The sequence below is a fragment of the Apostichopus japonicus genome, chromosome 9, assembly GCF_037975245.1.
Source record: "Apostichopus japonicus isolate 1M-3 chromosome 9, ASM3797524v1, whole genome shotgun sequence".
In the NCBI taxonomy this organism is placed as follows: Eukaryota; Metazoa; Echinodermata; class Holothuroidea; order Aspidochirotida; family Stichopodidae; genus Apostichopus; species Apostichopus japonicus.
Window position 1 is genome coordinate 14,728,479 of NC_092569.1, and position 12,548 is coordinate 14,741,026.

At 34.6% G+C, this 12,548-nt stretch overlaps 1 protein-coding gene across 2 annotated transcripts; it reads right to left on the reverse strand.

Moving 5' to 3' along the window:
* Window positions 1-2,364: 2,364 nt before the first annotated feature.
* On the reverse strand, window positions 2,365-8,618 carry LOC139973447 (microfibril-associated glycoprotein 4-like). 2 transcript variants are annotated; one of them, XM_071980133.1, is made up of 7 exons: window positions 8,349-8,616; window positions 6,778-6,843; window positions 5,857-5,925; window positions 5,416-5,630; window positions 4,976-5,287; window positions 4,337-4,604; window positions 2,365-3,025 (listed from the first exon to the last, which is right to left on the reverse strand). In XM_071980133.1, exons 1-7 carry the CDS (start codon window positions 8,416-8,418, stop codon window positions 2,721-2,723), a joined length of 1,305 nt encoding a protein of 434 aa, XP_071836234.1. In that variant the 5' UTR covers window positions 8,419-8,616; the 3' UTR covers window positions 2,365-2,720. The 2 variants fall into 2 exon arrangements, with proteins under 2 accessions (XP_071836234.1, XP_071836235.1); XM_071980134.1 differs by lacking the exon at window positions 5,857-5,925 and having other exon boundaries at window positions 8,349-8,618.
* Between the last annotated feature and the right edge of the window lie 3,930 nt (window positions 8,619-12,548).

Consider the following 12,548-nt stretch of genomic DNA (forward strand, 5'->3'; position numbering starts at 1 on the left):
CGTTGTATTTGTTGCCCAAATGGCCGCCCATATATACAAAGGTTATATGAATTACCATTAAAATCTAGCCTGTAGTGCTTCAAAACGTAATCATTGATACGATGTTATCACGGTAATATGTTGCCAGAATATTTGAAATTTTTAAAAATTTCATCCACAATTGATTAACCAGCAAAAGCATTCATTAGTGATATGTACGGTTCATTTGCTGATACCATTAAATCAATTACTAATATCATCAATTGATTTGTTGATATCAACAAAAAAATTGTGATATGTTGGCATTGTTGATATCAGCAAATAATTGTTGATATTAACAATTAATTGCTGATATCGGCAAATAATTGGTGATATCATTACATGATTCGCTGATATCACCAATTCATTTGCTGATATCAGCAAATATTTGCTGAAATCCCCAAATAATTGGTGATATCAGCAAATATTTATTGATATTAGCAATTAATTGATAGCCATATGTTATCACCAATTAATTGCTGATATCAGTGGTAACCAAACAAGATGAAGTTAGACCGTCGAGATTGAATGCATAACTTGTCTGTCAAATCTTCAGAATACTCATGTTAAAGAGAACGTTAATCATTCAATAAGTTATATTCGACGTGAAAGTTAGATCAGGCCAAAAAAGCGAAAGATTTTAGCGGTTATATACCAGTTTGTTTCATATTTCATAACATCAAAACGTTTCAGATCAGCCCATTGGTAGCGGAAATTCTCTTGTCTTTCGTCTTGACGATGGGAGCTGTTAAAAAGATGGAGTTCCCAATAGTTGGGTATAAGTAACGACGTAATGAACGCAAGACGCCGTACGTTGCGGCCAATTGGAGCCATTTTTCATTCTTCAAGAATGTTTTCAAAGCAGAGTGAAACGGTTGTGTGTGTGCTTTTAAGTCTACATTAAATAACTCCACGGATGTATTCCAACAAACACACAACGAATTGCTTATTAAAGGAACATTGGACTTGATAGCTTATCAAGGGCAATGTCTTTGTAATGATAGAACTAACGATGGTATACAATTATAAACATGTACATAGTTTAACAAGTATGGTAGCCAGTGGCGTCGCCAAGGGGGGCAGGGGGGCACGTGCCCCCCTGGAAAACCTAGTGCCCCCGAGTGCCCCCCATCTGAGATTTGGGTTGGTAAAACATATATATATATATATTTTGTTATATTCAACTCCCATCATCTCAGTTGGTTTTTCTTAAGGACAAAGAAGCTCAGTAATTCATATTTTCTTCAAATGAGCTGCGAAAAAATGAAAAGTTTATCCTTGACCGTCGGGTATCGAAGTCGTAACCCGCGCCATCACAACAGGTGTCGATATTGACATTGAATGCGTCAGTGCTCACGCCATACCAGCGAAATGTGAGAATGTGAGGGTCCGCAGGCACCATACTTGCCTATATTTGTGGACCCATATATTAACCATGTTGTGTAGGGGGTGCAGAGGTCATTTGAGGTCAGATGCTTGTAGGAACAAATGGCGAATGTTCACACCTGCATACTGAGCCATACTCGATGTGTGATCAAACTTTGGATTGCATGGTGAGATCCCTGATAGGAGCCAATAACGATGCTGGAACCTTTTACATTTTAATAGATAATGGGAAGAAACGTGAAGGATAAGAAAGGAGTCGGGGGTCATGCACACATTAATTCAACAAATGTAGGTTCTATTGATGGGGTTAGGCATAATATCGACAGCATGTGGTTCATATCCTCTGCAAAATTCTGCGCGTTGTTAAAATCATTACCTCAAAAATAGCAATTTCTGGATATATCTTCAGATAGAATTTAGCATCAAATGTGGCACCATTTTGCATCTAGCCCATCCTCCATATGCGAAAATTTTCCAAAGGGGAGGGGGGCACCCCCTCCCCTTAGACCCCTCCCCAGGACGGCGATCCGTATCCACCTAAATGCCCCCCATCAGATGCTGGTGCCCCCCTGTGCCCCCCAGAGTGAAAAGTCTGGTGACGCCACTGATGGTAGCAGATTATCTCGTTTGGGTAGCGTGTGTGTGTGAGAGGGATGGAGGCCTCGTAGCGATACTAGCAAGCAAAATGATAGGGTGATATTTAACATTAGGTGTAATTGGCTGGTATTCATTTGAGAATTCCCGTCAATTAAGGATGGACGTCAAACGCGAACTTGTTTAACCGAGGATTAAAATGCATTTATAATTTTCGTCCAATAGTTATTTCTTCCACAACAATGTCATGTGGGGAGAGGGGGGGATTTAAGTGTGGGAGGCGGGGTTTCCGCCCCTGCCCACCGCTGGTTACTCCACGTACTTTAGGGTTATGAGCACAAGGAACATAGTAATACACATATATGATACTGTTCCACTATATTTATTCACATTCACTGCAATTGAAACATAATCAGCTTAGGGTTATAATTACAAATAAATGAATATTCAAAGATGTGTTTGAAGATTAATGTATATATTGTTATTACAATTTGCGACTCACATTTGAACATTTAATTTCCTCATTAAAGTTTTCTTGAGAGGTTTCAACCCTTGAAGATGATTCCATAATTGAATGGGGGTTTTCTGTCAGATACTTCCATGTGCTTGTTTCGTCCAGTTGATTTGTCTTTCTCATAACGAAAAATATCTGTTCGTTTTACAACTCACGTTTTCTACAATGGATTCGAGTGAAATCACCTGACAGACTTTCCGTCATCAACTCAAGAGGATGGTCGAATTTTCATCTCAACAAATTGGACGTTGCAGTAATTATATTTAGAGAAGATCATTTCCCCGTTGCCTCCATTGTAGACACCGTTGAGGTTGAGATCCGTACAAGCTGACTTGCAGCTGCTGCTGTATTGGAAGTAAGAGCAATAGCTATCACTATCACAAGTAGAGCACCAAGTATTCGAGTGCCACCAGCCGCTTCTGTGCTTCTCTGCACAGTTGAAGGTATCGCATGCGTCATTGTCTCGGTCATGCGTGCTGAATTGTTTTCCTTTGTTTTTAGAGAGATAATAACCTGTGAAGGAAAACAGCCAGAACCATCAATGGTTAATACTTGGTCATTAAACAATAGCGTATAAGTATCCTGTTATATTGGACACTTTTGTCGGGACATAAAATAAGTTTTACAGTAAACTGGAATTAGGATAAGGGGGGGGGGGGTTGATTTACATTGAGAGAGATTCAACATTCATTGTTAATGTGATAATTCCGTAATGATTATGTATTTTATGTGCTGATTTATATTTTATTGTAATTAGGTTTCCTCACTAATGGAGGTGATCTGGATTAAAATTAACTGATGTATATAATATAAAAATTAAGCTTTTCTAAAAGACATTATTGTATAATGATATTAAATATTATGATTAAATTAGTAAATATTGTACTTGGTTTTAAAGGAGAACTAAAAACTGGGCGTTCCATTAACTAGTTTTTAGTTATTATTTTCACATTGCAATTTGATCTATGTCTCGGGTCGTCTTTGTCTTCAAACACGGTGTGTGACTCTTCTTGGTATAATTGTTTCGCAGATCTTGTAAGAAACATTATTCTGTTAGTAGTATGTGTTTACTGGAACCCTCAATATGTATTCTCTGTTAATGGTTCTGTGAAGATATATGGTCGCATTTCTCTTCCATAATATTTCCTGTTCTTAGACTGGTGCTTGCTCATTCAGCATATATTCTCATTCATCGGCTAGTCAGACTACTTCAATGTTTTGTAAATGATACCAACGGTATCCAGCTGATACGCCTGATACGGTAAATATCTAACACTGTACTGTTTCTTTAAAGTAACGGGTCCAGATGGGACGAGAATTTTTGCAACTGTTCAGATCACTGGCTCAAATCCCGTTCGGGACAAAACATTCTTTGCTCTTCCAATATTACAACACCAAAACTGGCGAATGTAAGGATGGTTCTTCACATCAATTGCAACTAATTTAGATGGATGAATATTCGCGGTATTATTTCTTTACTTTTTTTCTGTTTCAATCTGTATTTTTTTTCTAATAATGCGTGACATTTATCAAACACATACCCAGAAATGGATTATAAACTTGATAATTATCTCGTCTATGCAACCGTAGAAACTGTGTGCGTGAATTGTGAAGGAGGGGGGGGGGGGACGGCATTACACCAAACCCTCTTTGTAAGGGTTCCTGATCCAGTGTACTTAAAGCAGATTTTGTAGGTAATATTAACATCAAGATGTGTTGAAACCATGACGAACATTTACTCATGAACTATATTGTGAACATATTAGTAACTAAACCTTGACCTATTATCCAAGGCAAGGCGCAAATATAAAATATGTAACAAACCTGCCAGTCCACTTCCACTGTGAGCGCCCAGTTTATTCATTATATAGTTGTTGCTTTCAGAATCGATTAGAAATTCTGTATATTCAGCATATTCAGCCGATCCATTAGAAGTAGTGATGTCAAATCGAAGCTTGTAGTTTCTCTGGTTCGTCAAGTAATGAAGCTTTTCATTTCCTAGCCATAAGTTCCTGCTGTCACCAAAACCTTCTTTGTACGCAGCCCAGTTTTGATAAAAACTAGTAGATCCATCAGTACGACGTTGAAACACCTGAAAAGATAGCGAGTAAATATAATATAATAAAAGATAGAAAGATAATGATGAGATTCGTGAAGCATGCTACCAGACAAACTTAATTTAAGAAACACCACACGAGTATATATTAATAGAATACTATTTCAGAGACAAATGTAGGACTTTTCTTTGTTTTTGTTTTTTTTAGGGGGTGGGCAGTTTTTAGGATTGTCGCACTTTGCTTCCACTTAAGTAATTTTGATACATTCAATACCTGGTAAGGAATTTAAAGTGCAACCAAACCGAAAACAGAAGCTGGGACTTGCATTACCGTCAACAATAGACTTAATCAATAAAACTCACAGACACATACTTGAAATATTCATATTGTTTCAATCAAGACTTACGGTCCATCCTCCACCGTTCTCCATTTTGCAAGATACGTTGAATGGTAAACCAGGCCATCCAGTAGGCATGATTGTATAAACGCCATCTTGTCTATGTCCAGCGTCATAAACATCCTGGCAGTCTCTATACGGCAAGGATACGCAAGTTTCACCGTCACCTTCGTATCCCTCATTACAATAACACTGTCGAACTTTATTCTGGACATCACACACAGCATTAGTACTACAGCTGTAGTCATCTTCACAGATCAGTCGGTTATTGCTACAGGAACACTTCTGGGTGCAGTTATCGTTAACGTATATTTTTCCATTCTAAAACAGATCAAATGTAAAACTTTAAGCTGGAAGAAAGAAAATTTTGTCAGAGAAATTTAATTATGTGATCAAATATCAATTAGAAATGTTATCTGAAATTTAAATAGATGCCACAAAAAACTCACCGATATAACCAAGTTGGCCTCTGTAACGAAACAGCTGCATTTACTAGCACTGATACAGTCACTTCCATTCAGCATTAATCCAGCTTTGCAGATACAGCCCATGCTACCTAAACAGGTACTGTTACAAGCAGACTCTCCTTTGGGATCTTCACATGTTGCTTCACAAGTGCAGTTTCCATAGATCATGTTCGGAGGACACGTATATATCGAAGAACCTGCATGGAGATAAGAGCAGTTTAGTTTTGAAATATCATGACTATGATGTTTTGTTTCATTTTTCCATGTAGTAACATCCTAATTTGAACTTAACGACGGAAAGCTGATTGCGACTTTAAAGAAAGCATGTAAATTAAATCAAAATGCACATTAATGCAACATTAATGTGATTTATTCTATTATCACATGATATGGGTAGTGCGCTTGATATGCTACGGGACCTACCTAGAGTCATACCCTGTGGTTCAGTAGTGACTGCAGTAGTTGGTTCCTTTGATTCTTGCAATGTCTTACCTAGAAAACAGTATAGGAAGGATGTTTATGGACAATTTTGTATTAATAGTAATACTGTAAAGTGGGTTGTATTAAATGGAATTATAGTTGTCTTGAATGAAGTCCTCTTTCTGTGTTTTTTTTTTTGCACTACAGTTTGGACTATAGACATATCTTGTTTCGTAAGAAAGTGGTATAAGATGGTGGAAAATAAGAATATCATTAACAACACAAATAAATTAACAGCTAACTTGATAACGTATTCCCCTCTAACCAGATAATAATATGTCCGAGTATCATAATTTACTAATCTAGTGGTCTTCGTTTCGTTATGATGTTATCTTAACAGACCAAAATGAAGATAAGCGGATGTTTAAAAAGGCTGTCCTTATAGACAGAATGGTTGCTAATTATGCTTAAATTGTACAATCCTACTAGCAAGTTCAATGGGGGCGATATCTCATAGACCTATAATTTATATTTGCAACTCACCCCCTCACCCCCCCCCCCTCAAGAAAAAAAATTGAAATACAGTTTTGAAATTGAGATGAGAAGGATGAAATGTATTTGGTGATAGAAATTTGTTATATAAAGTTTAGTGAAATCATGCACGCAACTCATAAAGAGATAATACTGTCAATTTATATAACGAACCAACACATACCGATATTAAATGATGTGTCTCAAACAATGATATTTTGTATTAGTATTTTTGGTTTAAATGAAAATTAAACGAGCTAAGAAGACGTCAAGTTGGAAAACCACCTAAATCACAGGCACAGGAAATACATCAATTTTGTGGCATGTTAAACTTCTTATAATTTATAAATAATAATTTGACAACATTCTGTGTTCTGTTTACTTTTTACTTACCTTTACAAGGTGAAGGTAAACAGTGGCTTCCTTTACATGGAAATTTCGCAGCAAAATCACACAATTCTATGAAAAAGAAAAAAAGAGGAAAAAAGATCAGAAACAGCTACATGTACAAGCGTTAAAAAATACTCAGCATCAAAACTAAGTTATGATAAAAACAAGACAAGATAAGACAAGACAAAACGAAACAAATGAAATGAAATGCAAAAAAAAAGCAGAACAGAACAGAACAAATGCTTAAGATTTATTAAATTGGTTAAGTCTGAAGTAATTGTTATAAATATGGAATTCTTCATAAAAGAAGTAAATAAGTAAAATTTAAATAAAATGGATGGTATAGATAACCAGTATTGAAATCGTCAAAACATAATTTAAGTTACTTGTAGCAGTTCTCTTACTGCAAATCCCAGTCCATATTGTTTTCTGTACATGTTGAACTGACTGTACTGAAAGTGAGGGAAATTGTCCCGGTATGATGGCCAGTTATGTGGTATAACTTTAGACAACTAATCTATTTGGCAGTTCTGTGACATTGTAAAAAAATACCTAGAACTAGACTAAAGTTCTTACGAAACGTATTACGTAATCAGTCAGTCCATTACAAATGATGCACTGTGTAACGACTGCGCAAATTAAAGACATGGGTATGACGTTGGGGATATTTGAAGTCGGCAAACATTGAAGAAAAACCAAGGTTGATTTTTGTGACGATATTTGTTGATATTATCTTTGGATGACTGGTGTATATATTCTCCCGTACATTACGACACCCATATTGACCGCTAACAGCAGATGAATCGATGTGTTGGATAGTCTGCCTAACTTATTATGCGATACAGTTAGCCTAGCCTTAGACTTAGCATTGAGTCTACGATTAATAAATCAACTTTAAACTTTAAAATACCAATATCGTACGCGAACTACTGTATACTCTGTAATATAAATACTCTGTAATATCTTATAGATGAAAGGGTGATAAAACACTCAGAACTCAGCCATTAGGATTGTCATATATCAATAGCCCTAGGAACTATAAACAGCATATACCTAGATACCAACTGGTGTAACTATAAAACTCCAATTAGACATGCATAAGTTAATAAAATATAGGTAAGCCTGCCGATGGTCTATATTTTAAAATCAATTTTTTGTAATCTAGACGGAGATATATGTAGGGAGGGGTAGTTATGTTAATATTCAAGCAGCTCGAGTACTCATAAAAGTGAATTAATCTTCAAGAACCCTTGCTCGAAATTTTCTGAAAGTTGCCTTGCTCACGTTGCTCCTAATTCACAAGGTTGCCAAAATAAGCCTTTAGAAAAACTTCAAACCTGCTGCAGTATGTCTAAGAATAATGTGATATAGAAAAGTGGAATTCTACATAGCTATTCGATAATAATTTTTTTTTTTTAAAAGAACACGATGTACTTTATGTATGCCCAAACCCCTCAACCAAGACAGCCTGACAACCCCACGGGAGACTTTTAAAAGACTCAACATATTGTTATTGATAATTAGAAAGAAAATGGAACCCATTACTCTTATTATAATGTAAAATATATACTTACTTCCGGCATCCGTCATATCGATGAGGATTAGTGCCAAATGGAAAAGCTGAAAAAATTTCTTTCTCTCCATTGTGTTCTCAGTTGACCGCTCTACTTGTCATTGGTGTTCTCCGTGAAGTATTAAATGACTGAGTTGGATGATGTGATGTCTTTAATATAGACTAAATAACATAGTCTCAACAAATATGTAATTGTATTAACTTAAAGCTGATTGGACGAATCGAATAAGTATCAATATCAGAGCACGAATTGTACAACGATACTGTGATTACGTCATTGAGGGAAGATCAGCTTTTGTCACTTAGGTTTACACTAGCTATCTTCATTAGAAGTAGACAATAAATCAATCTTCCAGTAATATATAACGTATACTTATACAGGAGATAAAGCTTGCCGCATAGCGACTCCCGGTCTATTCAGTAGATACATTTTCAACCGTTTCTTATTTGATTTACGTGATAACCTTTTATTTATTCCCAGCTAAGGCAGACGCGCTATTGTTACTAGACTTATGAATTCGAAAAGTAATTAAAAAATAGGTTGAATGTAAAAAAATATCACTGAAAACGCATATGCTCGTTATTTTGAAGCAATGAATGGAGTTGCAATGTTAGCATTGTAATAACTCTGAATAGAGAGACTGGTTAATTGCTTACCTTACAACAGATATATTAATGATAAAATAGATTGAAGAAAATCATTAAAAAGAGAACTGACTTAGAGGTTTAATGACAAATTTTTAATGAGCATCCTGTTTTTTCTTTGCACAGTCACCTTTGTTCTTAAACAAATATCAGTATACCAATATAATGTAGATAAAAAATGATCCAAAAGTGGTTATAAGCTTTGAAAATACTTATATGTAAAATGATTAAATGACATGTATTAATCAAGTAGTGCAATGATTATTTCACCTAATACTGCAGTAACTGTTGATATATATCTCTATCGTTAGTTTTTCTATAGTTTCATTCTTCAGAAATTTCCAGTTACTGCCTCTTTAATTTTAGATATTGAAAATGTGTTCTTTTTTCGAAGCAAGATGTCTTTTTTGGTAATATACATATACAAAATGAAGAATAAATGTTACAAAACATATGCATGTTTCTGATCATCATCATCATCATCATCATCATCATCATCATCATCATCATCATCATCATCATCATCATCATCATCATCATCATCATCATCATCATCATCATCATCATCATCATCATCATCATCATCATCATCATCATCATCATCATCATCATCATCATCATCATCATCATCATCATCATCATCATCATCATCATCATCATCATCATCATCATCATCATCATCATCATCATCATCATCATCATCATCATCATCATCATCATCATCATTAATAACCTACTTTCAAAAACAATGTGCTGTACCTAGTTACTAGTCTCATCGAACATATAATATATATTATATATATATATATATAATATATATATAATATTTATATATAGGTATATTGGCGAGTGAAATTGGGCAAATAGATGTTTAGCCACGGTCGCCAAATAGCGAGTACTTTTAACAATATTTGTCGAGGCCTGAAAGCATTCAAAATATAATTTCTCATGGTAGAAATGATGTACATTTTTAAAAATAAATGGTATATTGGATTTGCCATATTAGTTATAAGAATTTTATTGCTTGTGAGGTCAAATCTTCTAAAGGTCACCAGAGGTCAAACCCTGAAAACCTTTTACATGATATCTAACGATGGAAATTGTGGATGATAATACTTATACTTGGTGTGTGGATTCATAACATTGAGTACAAAACCCATATTGTTTTTTTTTTGTGGAGGTGTGTATAGCCACGTACAGTAGACTAACCTGTATTTATCATGCCATGTATATTGGTAGTGCTACAGCTAGTTCTGGTAATACTAACAAGCAGACGTCTAGTGCATTGAAATCATCGAAACCTCAATGCATTTTGAAATCTGGTTTACATTCATATTCCATTTGTAATGGTAATATATACAGCATGATACTTTTAAGCTCAATATACACTCTCGGGTTAATAATTTGCGTGTACAGATGATTTATGGTTAATTCTATATATCCATTTTTTACTATCATATTCCATTTTTAATGGTAAAGTACTTAGCCTATTTCTTTTAGGCTCAATATAGGTTTTCGTAACAAGAGAAACATCGGTTAGCGCTTGTTTTCAAAGAATATGGTCCATTTTTTTACTATCAAGATGCTATAGAGAAAGAAATGTCTTATGTTTACATTTCCCTGCAATATTGTCATATATTAATAAAAACATCGATCAAAACATGCCCATAAAAAAGTTTACCTTCTGTGTTCCTGTCATACATGGAAATTAATGCAAATAATGGTTGGCACAAAATCTTTTGCAGTTGATTAACTACACCGGCAGTGTCGACTATTCCTCGATCAGGCGACGTGATAAAAGATGTAATGACCCTTTTTGAATTGAAATTAAACATTTACATATCAATGCAAGCTGCATATAGAGTATAATGAACACGAAGAAGTGGCATATGTTTTCTCTTCGTTACAGATAAGGCATAATTGAACCCACACCCCTTCTCCAAATTAACACAGAAGCGGAAAAAATACATTCTGACACATATATAAATCAGAGCATTCAACGACTTCCTGTTATTAAGAGCTAACATGTATGTAGGAAAACCATGGAGGTGATATTTGACAATTATTATACATGTTTACACCTACCGACTGGTGTCTAGGTACTCATATTTACAGCTTGTGTCGAAAGAAATTCTGTAAATATTGTAGGAGGGATCAACGTAGTTTCAGTAGATCCGCCCGTTCCTACGCCAAATGAGAAATCTAGTTGTTATTGTTATATACACATTCTCTATACCAAGTTGTGGTTGTGTGCAATCCAAAAAACAATACTAATTACCCAACATTCGAATGTAAATTACATATTAACAAAATAAAAGATATTGCTTTAAATTTCAAAAATTATGTTAGGTTTTTATTAAACATGATGTCGAAACGAGACAATTCTTAAAGCAATGCCACTCTTGGGCATATAAGTTTGTATGCATGCATGGTTACAACAGATAACCTCCTAATATGCAAAAGTACGTATACCCACTTGATGGATTATTAGTGCTACCACTAGCTTCTGTGGATGGTATATCTTCTGATGTTTGTGCAGTAGAAGAGGTCAAGATATCCTGAGTAGTTCTTGGAATTCCTTTGCCAGAAGCATATGTTGCAGAGAAATACAGGATCTAAGTTTGTTTCCTTTGGTTCGCAACTTACTTATCCGTTGTCAAGTAGACTGTTTCATATAACTGTATCTTTCTAACTAGAGCTTTTTAAGAATAATTTGAGTCAAAAAATGAGCTTTATTTCGATCAACCTGCAAATTTGTACTTTGTTCCCTTTTTATTTGAAAGTTTGGCTTAAATTATGTTTAATGGAGTACATCACACTGCTATCCTCAATACCCTGTTATAATTAACTCAAACATATAATTAAGAAAAGTAGTTTATGACGCGCACCCCGATGTAAGAAATTTTATGAAATATTTTCGGTAAGAGTTGTTATGAAAATGTGTTTTATATGAGTTTCAAATTGATAATTTGCTTTTTTAATCTTTATATATATTTAGGCGTGTTTCATTTACAGTAGATCAACTATTGTATTGGTAACCAAAATAGTATTTCATTTTACCTTCAGATAATACATGCTAATTGATGATTAACAAATTTAAGCAAAACACAATAAAGACGCATTAATTTAATTATTTGATTGAAACTATAAAGTAGCTTACTATATTACATTTGTATATAATATTATATTGTATTTTTTTTTTTTAAAGTTTAAAGACTTATACGTCAGAATGCAAACAATATTTGTGTACAAACATAAAAATTGCTCAAAGTTAAAGAGTGAAAAACGTTATGGGAATTTGGAATGCTCTATACCACCTTTAAACAAAATCCAGATAAACTTATGTGACACTGTTTGCACGGGGGATATATCTATTGAGATACACCACTGTACTTTATAACCATACAAACTCGCAAGGAAAAATAGTTTCATTGTTGGATAATAAACAGCACATTATATGTACAAAGCAAATAAAATGGCTAAAGTAAATTAATACAAGATATTTGATGGATTGAGTCGACTTCAAAGGCATTTCATTTGGTATACCTGCTTTATT